At 31.9% G+C, this 13,676-nt stretch overlaps 1 protein-coding gene across 6 annotated transcripts in view; it reads left to right on the forward strand.

Annotated features, from left to right (window-relative positions):
* LOC108751229 (slit homolog 1 protein) overlaps window positions 1–13,676 on the forward strand; it is a 120,981-nt gene that overhangs the window by 105,233 nt on the left and 2,072 nt on the right. For 5 of the 6 annotated variants that reach the window (XM_018491305.1, XM_018491304.1, XM_018491307.1 and 2 more), the window contains 4 exons: window positions 8,634–9,229; window positions 11,095–11,317; window positions 11,504–11,643; window positions 11,911–12,063. In XM_018491305.1, the coding sequence (XP_018346807.1) occupies window positions 8,869–9,229; window positions 11,095–11,317; window positions 11,504–11,643; window positions 11,911–12,063 (877 nt within the window). In that variant the 5' untranslated portion in view covers window positions 8,634–8,868. Of the gene's footprint in view, window positions 1–5,515; window positions 6,697–8,633; window positions 9,230–11,094; window positions 11,318–11,503; window positions 11,644–11,910; window positions 12,064–13,676 lie in introns of those variants that run through there. The other variant, XM_018491303.1, reaches the window with a different exon arrangement.

Genomic DNA, 13,676 nt, shown 5'->3' on the forward strand with positions numbered 1-13,676 from the left:
GGGTTAATTCGCTGTTTCATAAATCGAAACATCCTCGTTCATTTTAATCTTTAGATACGATGTGAACTGCATTATACAAAGCCTGCATGCGAACGCTATGAAAGGGATGAGAAAGATTAACGTACATCGTAAGTTTCGGTTGAGATACGCAGCCTTCGTGAATTGATATGCTCGCACGAACGTAATATCCGCAAGCGTTAATATAAAGGCAAGTTGAGTTAATTGGGGCTAGAAATGACTGAAATGGGCGAGCGAAGAGAATGGAATAATGTATTTCCCACGTGTTCAGTAAAGGGAGCCTGGACCATAATCTTCCACGTAATCTTCTTATGGCAGAACACGAACGCATTTTTGGAAAGTTCTAATCCGGCCATTGCATGCAGCAGCAGTTCTTGCGAAGCCAATGATTTAATGGCTCTGCGAGGTTTGTCGTTCTTCGTTCGCATTGCATTACTCATGAATGTCTTTTTTACTCGTAATACAGCCCGAATTGTCGCACGGCAGTCAGTTTTTCGTTCTCCCTTCCCCTCCCACGTAAAAAGACGGGCAGTTCAATTATGAATGGAATGCTGTTTGTAAAAGTCGTACATAGTGGTAAGAGCATCCGCAAAATGGCACGCCAAAGTTCAGCGATTTCCGTCAGATGGGAGAAAAATGTAGCTTTCCCTCGAAACTGACTGGAGAGAAAAATAACTGCGTGAGAGGCCGGAAAAAGCGGAGTATACCTGTCTCTTTCATTTCGCGACCGAGACAACAGAATATAACGGACAATTCCGGAAATGATTTCACGAACTAAGAACTAAGAACATTGCGAGTTCGTGGGATATTTCTCTTGCGATGTCGCGACTTAAAGCCTACGCGACATGCATAAAAGATTTATGCAAATATCCAATCAAGCCTAGGTATTCCAACGTTCGAATTTGCTCGCCAAATGCGACACGTCTCCTTGGAGATGAGATCATTTGGGATTATTACCTAGTTAAAATGTTCTAATAAAATATACACACACACACACACACACACACACACACACACACACACACACACACACACACACACACACACACACACACACACATATATATATATATATATAGATTTATACATTCTCTCTAATTATTGCATCTATATTATATATATTTGGAACTACTGTTTATTTATTCTTTTCACGTAAAGACATTTGATCTTATAGATTTATAATTAGAATCGAATTTCTATTAAATTGTGTTATAAAACGGAAAGATCACTAAGCGCTAAAATAATAGACGTTTATATAATTAGTAACTACTAAATGATAATTTTATTACTTTAATAATGATCTAATCGTCGGTCACGTTTTTATGTTGTCCTACATTTTAATAATTCGTTTTAATAATTCCTAAGACCCGGATCGAATGTAAATGTTGCGATAAAAATTAAAGGCATGCAAAATTTAAATATGCTATACTCTTTTGGAATAATGGTTGAATGCGGTTCTAAAATTGCAATTTACAATTTATATGGACAGAATGAATTCGAATATTATTGATTATCCCGAATTCGTAGAATTCACAAAATATACGCTGAGCAATCGTTATTTCATACTGCAAGCATGAAATAATAAAAATGTTCCAGAAATTCAGTGTAATGCATATTAATCGTACGTGACGTTCATCATCGATTTGCAAATGCATGCGTCGATCTTCATCACATACATCGGTGCACCCAACGACGCATGTTAATCGCGCGTAATGTACGCTAATAAAGCGTATCAAGCTCATCATATATTTAATGTTGAAGCTTGCTAAGGATTTAGGCCACATTACGAGAATTTCATATGAATTGGATCATTGTAATTCAACTGAGAGCTGAGCGTCTAATTTTGATTTTCACAGTAAAATAATGAGGATCGTTGCGTGATAATATAACGAAATCAGAAACATCGAGCTGTAAGGCGATCGCAAAAACACATAAAATTGCAATTGATGCAAGGAGAAACATTTTGTAATCATCATAAATTTATGGAAATATTAAGTAAAAAGCAAAATAACAGCTTGTCTGAATTCTGTTCACGTATCATTAGATATTCGAGTAACGTACGTACAAAATGCTAAATATGTAAAATCATAATCTGATAAAAATATGGTAAAAATATTGCGAATTTTTTACCTGTACAATTAAGCTGAAAGCATCTACTCAGATCTGTTAATTAAGAAGATACAGCAGACACAAGTCATGGAATAAAAGTGGATAATTTAATCATAATGTAATGAAATCGCAAATATATTAGAATCATAAATTATACGATATAAATATAAATATGAGTACAATATGCCTATAAATCATGAATGTTTTGCCTTTATTTTATACTAATCGTACGTTAAAAGTTTCGTGCTTTTATTAATTTTCTTAATATTATATTATAGAAAACATGATAATGTTTGAGAGATTATAATTATTTAATTAAACTTCACGATCTCTTTTCGCTTCGTTTTTCTGCTTAAACAAAACTCTAATCGCGCAAGCACATTGAAAGATGAAAAAAAGATGTCTGCTACAAACGATATTACAAACGAAATGTCGACGTCATTCAATTTATCAGAGTGTTTTTTTCTCTCTCTTTCTCTCATTAAATTGTACAATTTATTCTACGTTAATCACCGCACCAACAAAGGCGAGCTGTTGTTGGGCAAGTAAAGACGAGTCGATTTGGGCGACATCAATTGGTTAACCAAAAGGACTCACACATCGCCCCTCGTTCAACCATTCGATGTGCTAATTACTGTTCTCGGACCCATTATCCCCAAAGCATTATCACCGATCACAATTCGTGCTTTGAGAAGCAGGGCGCGTATGGCGCTGAAAGCGTATTATGCATCAAATCTAGTTTGTAATATATATATTTTAACCAAATTAATATTATATGGTTCACATATAAGTGTTTATTATTTATCGTTTATAAATTATTTGAGGAAATTTGAGGAAGGGATTTTATCGTCAACTTTAGTATCATTTATGTTTAATATTTATTTTCTTTATTATCTTGTCATCTCAATGTTGTTCATCGTGTGAATTATTTTTATATTTAATTATCAACTATGGCATGCTGATATAACAGTTTTGAATTTCACATCCATTGTGCTAAGTAAGAACGGGATTTAAGAGGTGCAAAAGCGTCACTTCTGGAAGAAAATAGCAAGACGGACACTGAAAGCTCTTAATACCTTCTCTTCCGCGAACGAAACTCATTACTGCGAACTGAATTAGCAATATATCCGTCATCTTGATTTCATAAAAAGTATATGAAGACATTATACTCAAAATGCATAATAGTGCATATTATTCGTCTTTCTTTATTTACCTGCAAAAATTGACTCACTAATCCATAAACTATGACGTAAGTTTATGGATCGATTATTGATCAAAAACAAATTACCTTTAAGTTATATACACGTGTTCCACGTAACTGTGATCACGATTTTTCCGGCACTTTCGACGATCTGACAAAAATTATTTTGAATAAAAGTTAGTCGGTTTTCAATCAGCAAATTGTAATATTCAAAATTTGAAACAAATTCTTTTTCAGATAAAAAGTCGAGGTCACCTTCATGTTTTTTAATGGCATCACGTGTTTTTAACTTCATAATATTAGGTTAAGTAAAAAGTCATCGCGTTTTTTAAAAGACATCTATCAGTAAAAACCGCAATTACTTTCCAACAATATAAATATATCTTGATAGAGTAAAGTTTCAGCTTTAAAAATATCTTTTTTAAATTATACGATACGACAATTTTTAATGGAGTTATGAGCAATTAAAGTCAAAATAATTCTTTTATTTAATCCGCGATAACTCAGTAATCAAAAGTCGTAGGAATATTAAAAAAAAACGATTTTGTAGGGAAAGTATCAAGCTTTCACAATAGGTAATCGAAAATTTTCTCAAATTCGTTTTGGACACGTTACAAATCCACAAAGTGAGAAGAAAATTTTTCGTCTTTTTCAGCTCGTAGTTTTTGGTATGTAAAAATTATCAAACTCATATAAACTTAAAAAATGTGATAAGCTTTTAAAAGTAGAGATTTCAAGCTTTAAAACCCTTTTTTTAAATTTGAATTTCATTCATTATTGACGAAGATATTGTATATACATACAACTTTGAGCTAAAAAATACGCGATGACTTTTTACTCAACCTAATATTGTATCTGATGTCAAGACGAATTCAATTACCTGCTGTACTATAAACTTTAGATCTTAAATTTAGACGTGTAGGATCAATGAACTTGACTTTTTACCTAAAAAAAGATTTATTTTGCAAATTTTTAACATTGCAATGTGTAACCGATTAAAAATTAATTAATTTTTATTCCAAACAATATTTTTGTCAAATCATCAGAAGTATAGGAAAAATCGTGATCACAGTTACGTGGGACACCCTGTATATATGATATAACAATAATACCGATTCAAGGTTAATATTTTAAATAGTGAGAGTCCGGTTAAGATATTCAATTTCATTATACAATATATATGATATATTATATGAATATTAATAGGATAAGATAGTGCAATTCTGAGCAAAATAAATTAACTTTCGAGGTTCAAGTTTGAAAATTCTCTTATTATATGAGGAAGGCATTGAAAAATAAACAGGAACGGTATAACCTCGGCACTAATAAAATTAATTACCTAATTCGAGAGCAATATCTATCACTTTTATTAATTCGAAAGATTGTATGAAATTATTTGGATAGGTTTACACAAAGGTTGATGTCCTCGTTTTACTGGTCATACAAACAGAAAGATATGTTTAAGCATGCTTAACTTGAAAACGTAATGCAAAGTTATTATAAATTCAAATTAAACTAAATATAAAAATATTAGAATATTGCACAATTTAACTTTGGAATATAATAAGATACTTCTGAAACATACGGTAGGTAAATATTCCATACGTACGCTTTCAAAGCTTGCAGAGTATGAACTCATTCATTTTACTGATGACATTTGTGTTAAAACTTTATATTTCCTGAGTATGAATTTATATTCGCATTCATCCATTCGTTTATAGAATTAACAAAGCTGATACGTAGAAATTACTCGTGCAGATTCGCACATACGAAATGTGAAGAGAGAAATTTACATTCCAAAGTGAAAGGAATTAATTCGTTTCGTTTGCATCATCCCTTCTGCTACTATCTACTAGCGTCACAACCATACTCCATGGAATTATCACAGAAATCAATAAACAATATCACATTTCAATTATCTTTTAATGACGCAGTTGTCAAAATATTAAAAATATTAATAAAAAAGTGTACATATCGCACATCATTTGATATTTTACTTTTCGATATTCCTATTCTAATAGAAAGATTTCTACTAGAAGATGCAAAAGGCTTTATGTACTATTTATTTATCTTTTCATAAAACAAACACGGAAAAAGAGCATTACCAAAACATTAACGGAAACTTTGTACAGAAAACTCATAAATCAAAGTCATTAGATTTTCCATTAGTCTCTTTTTTCTCTCGTAGTTACATATTCTTTATACAAAACACCTAACTACTTGGTCTGCGATAGTAGGCAATCATAGGCAAGCAACGATAGTGTTGGCCGACGTATTCTCGTGGTCGCGATCCCATGATTCCTGTACCGGAAGGGGTCCATTAGTCAGGCAATAATAATGCCAACGGACACCCGGTCACCAGCAACGCAGCGGAGAGCTCGGCTCTGCAAATTATAACGCTTTCGCGTCTTAACCAGAAGACTGTCTTAGCTATAGCATCGCTACATCGGCATCGTTATATCGACCTCGTCGATTCTGTGTTTTATTCGTGGATTATTATCACTCCACATCCACCTGGATCATATCGACCGTGCCTTGTACTTCCGACGGTGGTTTCGAGAGAATTGTGTATCAGACATCGATGTGGATGTCGCAACGTGAAGATATATTTCTTTCGAGAAAACTAACGAACGATTGCACTACCATATATATCTGAAATATCCGGTTGATAACTGTCTGCAAAATAACGATAACCTCGTGACGCAACTACCGAGGTGTGATTCTCGCGGTGCAATTGCGTCCGATAGACAGCGGTGGGAATATTATTATCAAATGGAGAAGCAAAGCAGTGATAACTCAGTGAGTGGTAAAGGAAGCTCTGTGGCGATTTTGTTAATCGAGTTTGTGCCGACGTAGGTGGAGTGCGTAGACCATAGTGAAAGGCGTTTATCGGGAAAATAAATCATTCACGCGTACTGGTGGGATCGTAAGCTGTGACTATAATAGTGACACCTTTGCTGTACAATATCGATCGTTATTTTGTGTCTCTTGTCCAAAACTCAAATATCATCATTGGGAGAGTAATTTCGATACTCGCGCGCGTGAAACGAGAATTGACCTAGTTCCAACTTGCAATGCGCTGAAGCGCGTTGCTTCACACTCAATTCGCTTCACAAACCGAGAAGTCTTCTCGTGAATATCTGCGAACTTCATCGCACTTGAATATATTTGTTATGTAACGAAAATGCGCGAGTGTTTAAGGAGACCTAGTTATTGCGCGTATTTGAACGATTAGTTAATCGATTATTACTCACACAGCGAGATCAAAAGCGATATGCCTAGTGATCACGCGAGTACGCACTGTCATTCCATTTTGCGTCTTCCGTTGAGTATATTACGAGCTAGAAGAAGATACGCCACATGGCTCGGTAAGTTGCTGATAAAACAATTGCATTACGATATCAAATAAGCTAAACAGATAAACACATATGTCAATATTGAAATATACTAAATAACAGAGATAACCCAGGATCGTCTTTTTTTTTAATAAAAAAGACTTTTTCTTAAAAAAAATCCTTATATAGACAAACAGTTTTGCTAAAGTGTTAAAAAATTTAACTAGAACTGAAAATAAATTTTATTGGATCTATCAAAATAACCATGTAAGACGCTCAAATTGAATGCGAGAAAACTCTAACATGATGAATAATGCTGCAAAAAATTTTGACATTGTAGCAGTCAGTTTAAGTGTTGTATATAATTACTTAGTTCAATAAAATTTATTTTCAGATCTGTAAGTTTATTAACTATTTCAGCAAAATCGATTTTTTTCCATCTGCATGTTAAAATTACAGAGCTGTATTTATAATTCAAAACTGAGAGAATCCGATTTGAGCTAGATTCAAATCAATCTTTCTCATTTTAACACGCTTCCCAAATCAGAATTAAATTTGATAAGTTCTAACTTTGGTTCAAACTTAACTCGCTTGAAATGAGAATCAATCGCAGACCGATCTATGACTATAAATATGGACCAATAAGTTTTATACATATTCGTCAAAGTGATTAAAATTAACCAGGGATACAACACTCTAAATTTCTTGCAGTGAAATCTCACTTCAAGAAAGTGAAAATGTAACTACTTGAAAAAAAGTAAAAATATTTCACTTCTTCAAAAAAAAGTGACAATCTTCACTTTTTTTAGAAATCTTACTTTTTTGGAATGAGATTTCACTCCAAAATTAATTCTAAAGAGAATGAAAATTGTTACACTTTTTCAAGAAGAAATATTTTCACTTTTTTTCAAGGGTGATTGTATTTTCATTTTCTTGGAGTGAAACTTCACTGTAAGCAATTTAGAATGAAACAAACTATTGCGTGTACTATAATGTGCGTGGATTATAATAAAATAGATTATAATGGAGTTTCTTTCTTGATTTGGAATAAAAGCTATTTAAAATTTATTAGAAATAAAATATTAATACATTTAAATATAAAGTGCTATTAACGTTTGCATCTGTTACATATATAGCGTTTCATGTATTTGTAAAGTGTCTGTATGAATTAAACATATATAAACACAGTGCAAGACTGATTTGTTAGCTTTCGACATGCCACATTTTGAGAAATATTACGAAAATGTTAATAATGTTATTAATAATGTTGTATATAGTTCCACTAACAAAATAAAATTTAATGTTACTGCAGTCATTAACGACTGTACGTAAAAGTTTCGTAACTACCATTATCGTAACTACCAATAAGTAGACGTTTATTATGCACATATATGAATATTTTCGTATTATAAGTTTGCAGTAAACCAACACGATTAGAATATTGCTTCGTGTATTGTACTATTATTGCTTCGTGTCAGAATACGTATGCTCTTCTGCGCTAGCAATAATTCCAGTAAATTTCCATCTTCCATTTCTACATAAACTACACAGTTATTGGATAAATATTAAACTAAAGAGAAATAAATGTCGCACTAACACTTTTAACAATGTTATTGTTCTATGATATTCTCTGTAACTGTATATACCGATAAATATTTTAAACAATTTGTAAAAATAAATGTTACATTTAAATAAACAAAGAAATTGATGAATCAACATGCATTTTATATTATTACTTCTGTAACAAAATAACGACATTATAATATTAAAAAATTGACTTGAAATATTTCATTACAAATAAACATTAAAAATTAATCTTGTTCGCGGGGGGTTACATTTTTTATTATGTATGTCTTGCTACCTAAGGAAGTTGTTTGAAAGATTATGACGTGTTTATATGAAATTTTCTGTTTCAATTTTGTCATGTTTCTTATTTCTCTTTGATTTATCGAACCCCCGTTTACTTGCAGACTCGGTGTACTGGTACACCGTGGCAGAGCGAACAATGGATAGAAGAGCAGAGGCTAAGTAGCAGGCTGCAGGTACAGAAACGGAGACGGCGCGAGGGGAAGATTGGAAGGAGGCGTGTGGCTGACAGAAAGCGAGAGTGAACAGGGGGATAGGTACGGAGGCCGAAAGTAAAGCACGGGAGGGTCGGCCATTGTGACAAAGTCGCAAGGGAAGAAGTGTGGAGTCGCACGAAAAATGAGGGAACGAGCTCTGTCGGATGTGTGGCGGCTGGTGTGGTTGCTTTGCCTCGTTTTAGCGACGAGCTTAGCGCAAACGTCGCAGGTCTGTCCGTCCCACGGCGAGATCGCGCCCTGTTATTGCAGCGTGAAGAAATCTGGCTTGGACATTGTGTGCGAGATCACCGACCTGACACACATCTCCAAGGCCATGGCCGTGCTTAAGGGAAGGCCAAATCTCGTGATATTCTATCTTCGGCTCAGGCACAACACCCTGCCCAAGTTGCAGGGATACGTGTTCCTCGGGCTCGATATACGCCACCTCACCATTCACAATAGTAGCCTCGCGGTACTTGAAGAATCTTCCCTTAGTTCTATCGGTAAGTATATATATGATATTCGCTTATTAAGCGAAGCTAAACAGAATATCAATAAGACGCGCAAAAAAGAGCTAGAAATTTTCACTTTTTTTTCGGAATAAATAGAAATAAAATCTATGAAATTTACTTTGCTGAAATATAAAATATAAATTCAAAATGGACGATAGTAAAACTAATTTTGTTCTTAAAATTAAAATTAATTTCTGCAAACAAATATTGCCTTTGTTTTCATTTTTATTTTATCTCAGCATATACCTTGTGATATTTGTAGTATTTATTTGGGAAATTTCAAAGAAATTTAAAAAATATCATATTATTAAAAATATTTAAAAAAACAGAGAATTTGGAAAATCGTATGATTGACTGCCGAATGTTTACAAAAGGGATTACAAAATGTTAAATTTATTAATAGTTAGTATTAATTAATACATAAACATTTTCATTATAATTATAAATATACAAGCTAAATATATATATTATATTATAACAAAGTAAATGCTAAATAAAAATATTAAAATATTAAATTATTTTTAATATTAGAGATTATTAAAATAATTACTACATTTTGTGACAATTTTAAGTAATTAATAAGCGTGAATTTTAATTCAATACCCTCATTATATATAAATTCAAATTTATAAGATTCTTCAAAAATAATAATTGTTAAAGAAAATTTGACGAGTCAGTTCACATGACTAAGATTGTCTATAAATATATCAACGATATTCAATTACGTTCTAATCTTCAAAGCGTATCGCAGTCAATAAATAAGAAGTAGTAAAAAGAGTTTTTTATTATTGCATGTACCATGTAATATTCTTCCGTTCCATGTAATATTTTTTTACGACGTGGAACGGTACATGTTCTCTTCAAAAAACTTTCAGAGGCGATTTCAAATCAGTTTTTTTATATTAAAGCTAACGTTGAAGCATTCAATCTGTCACGCAAGATTCACGTTAAAGTCGACTACAAATTTAACCCGCCTTTAAATCTCTTACGAAATCCCAGACTCATTTGATCACCACATCGCTTTTGCGGCCACGTAGATTCAGAATAAATTACTGTAAGGGACTGGAAAATACGTTCTTTTTACACCTGCCGTATTCTAGATACGCGAAGATAACCACATCGCGTGTACCGGGATCTTAATGAGAATGCGGCACTACGAAGGCGTCTCGACGCAACATCACTCGGTTACATTAACTCGCAACGTCGAAAGCACATTAAATAATAGAAAATGTTATTTCCAACTGGATTTTACGCTCGCGACGTGTTTTTACAGCAAACTAATTATATATAAAATAGAAAGGATACAAACTTTGTATTGTTAGTCAGTGCGGTAAAGTCAATTACGTTTTGCGAAATAACTATTAGTCAATTTCGCAAAACGCAAAATAATTTTGACAATTTATAATTCTCGTTCTTATGCATGTGTATATACATATATCTATATAAATAATATGTACATATAGGTAACTTCAAAATTTTTATAAATATATATGTGTTCATATATATATATATGTTCATATACATGTATGTAAATTACAAATTTTTTATTAAATTTCTAGCTAACGTTAAAAGAATTTTTATATAATTGGACTTTTCAATATTAATTAAAATGGTACCCCATTAAAAATTTGCATTTTATTAAAATATGATTATAAATAATGAATTCTATTCACTAGGTTTTATTAAATATACATTATTATTAAACTAACAAAACAATTTTTCTTAAATAAAATGAATATATAAAATTAATATATTAATTCTGAGAAATTCTAGAAAACAACATGTTACAAATTTCAATTATAAAGTTTATATGAGTGATTTCGCAAATGCAAAATCAAATATGTTTCTTCTTACAGGGACGGGATTGACACAGCTGGATCTCTCCCAAAATTCGCTGAGTAGCGTCCCATCCCACGCGTTAAAAGACCTTCACCATCTCTTGATTTTGAATTTAAATCGTAACAAAATCACAGCTATCCATGGTAAAGCCTTTGAAGGTCTCGATACACTTGAAATTCTTACCCTTTATGAGAACAAGATCTCCATTATAGAAGCAGATGCATTCAAAGGGCTCGATAAGTAAGTCGCTTTTACTTACTGATATTTTAAATTCCAAATAAATAAAAACTAAGAAAGAAAGAAAGAACAGAATCTTCTATTAAAAAAAAAACTTGAAAATGTATTTGCTTAGCCAACGAATAACATCTTTTAAATTTGCAATCCTAAGAAGCTCTATATTGTTTCACTTTTGTCACACTTTTTTAGCCGAAGACTCAAAAGACTTAACTTAGGCGGAAATGAGCTAACGAGAATCCCAACTCAAGCTTTATCTTCGTTAGAATTGTTGAAAAAATTAGAAATGCAAGAGAATCGAATATCCAGCATAAAAGAGGGAGACTTCGAAGGTAAAATCAATAATCCATTTTACTTTACAAGACGTGTTTTTTTTTTAATATTCCAGTTTTAGCTGATCCCATTTTGTAGAATAATTGTAATTTTAATTAAACCAACTTCTTTTTTAATCTACTATATATATATATATATATATATATATATATATATATATATATCCAATCTACATATAAATAAAGCGTTTTTATAAAATAAACGTGTAACGAGCATTTTATACAATTTAATGAAATGCTCATCGATAAAACGTTTTAACCTTTCAGGATTGAAAGCGCTCGATTCATTAGGATTGGCGCACAATCACCTTCGTGAGGTTCCGGCACGTGTATTCTCTCATTTGACGCAATTAAACTCTTTGGAACTTGACGGAAATCAGATTACTCATGTGGATGCCAATGCGTTCATAGGTCTTGAGGGTAAGTATAATTAAAATTATATAGTGCGTCAAATATTAATATCATTCTGCATTCTACTGTTATGAAAAATTTTATTAACACTTGCTGGAGTTCCCGAAACTCTAACGCAACTTTCTAAATCGACATTTTTTCGCATTTCTAAATTTTTCTTTTCCTTTGAACCTATATATCTCAAAGTTTCTTAATTCTATCGACTTTTACATATTATGGGTTTGTTCCTTAATCAATTCTCAATCGATTAAAAAAAATTAATTGAAATATATCCATTTTTATGGAAGTTACGATAACAAATATGGATGGGGTCCCAGGGACCCCAATGTGTACATCAAGCATGCAAAAAACAAGTCTGTAGAGCTAGAGTTAATAATATGCAAAGGAATGACTAATGCTTGCATGTCGTTTTATTTTTTAAATATTAATTAAAAAATAATTTAAACTTATATATATGTTCATACTTCTATACTTGTACCAATAGTTCAAACTAGTATCGGTAAGTCATCTTAATATCGATATAGCAGATATAATCAGTGAATATTATGAATTTGTGTATAATTTCGTGTTCAGTTTGCCGTAAAATTTTTATAGTCTCTGCAGATTACATCCTGCTTTATTTATCATAGCGAACGACATAACTGCTTAGCATTTAAATTTATCGCATGCTACGGCTGCTTGTCAGCGATGCAATCGGTACCCTTTGGGAACGCGGATATAAATGAGCGAACGACACTTTACAAACTGCCTTTCATCTCATAGTATACTATGAACGCGAGCTCGACTATCAAGATAATATTTCGGCAAAACGTTGTGCAAACATACAACAATTCAATCGACAATTCAGCCGCGCACTACATTTAGCTTCGCAATCAAAAGACAAATAATTTAATCAGACATAAAAAAAACCGTTGTAAATAAATATTAATAAAAACAAATATTAATGAAATACAGTAGATCCAAAAATATTTTCATAAATATTTTGTTTGGAAAAATTTCATAAAAGATATTACGAAAGATATTTGCACATTAATTGCGATGCATATATTCTTTCTATTGTAAGAATATATTTTGTTTTTAATTTACACAATATGTTGAAGAAGTCATATATTTTAACAATACATATTTTTTCAGAAAGTTTCTGTATACAATTATTTTCAAACATCTTAATATCCTTTTTTATTTACCAATATTCAATTAATATCTGTTACTAAAAGCCCATTCATTTAAAACTTTTTAATCATGTATTATTCTATCAATGTTGAAGAATCCAATTAAAGCTTTCGAACGAAGTATTTGATTCATGCTTGCGTAAATTCTTGCCGATCGATCGAGTGTTTATTCACTGTGAGTAGCTTGATTTAATTATAACTACCTGCAATTCATCGAAAGAAGTTCATTTAAGCGTAACTTTTGAGAGCTATTATTGATGCTCTTCACGTAACGAAGCTACCTACTGCAAGCTAGATTACTGTTTTTCTAATATACCTATTTTATATAACGTTTGTATAAGCTTTAATTGCGTTATTCATATTTGTACACAAAAATTCATATACTTCTTTACAAAAAAGTTAGAGATCATGAAAACTTAATAAATTTTTTAATTATTGGCGTCAATTTTT

The sequence above is a fragment of the Trachymyrmex septentrionalis genome, unplaced genomic scaffold, assembly GCF_001594115.1.
Source record: "Trachymyrmex septentrionalis isolate Tsep2-gDNA-1 unplaced genomic scaffold, Tsep1.0 scaffold42, whole genome shotgun sequence".
Lineage (NCBI taxonomy): Eukaryota > Metazoa > Arthropoda > Insecta > Hymenoptera > Formicidae > Trachymyrmex > Trachymyrmex septentrionalis.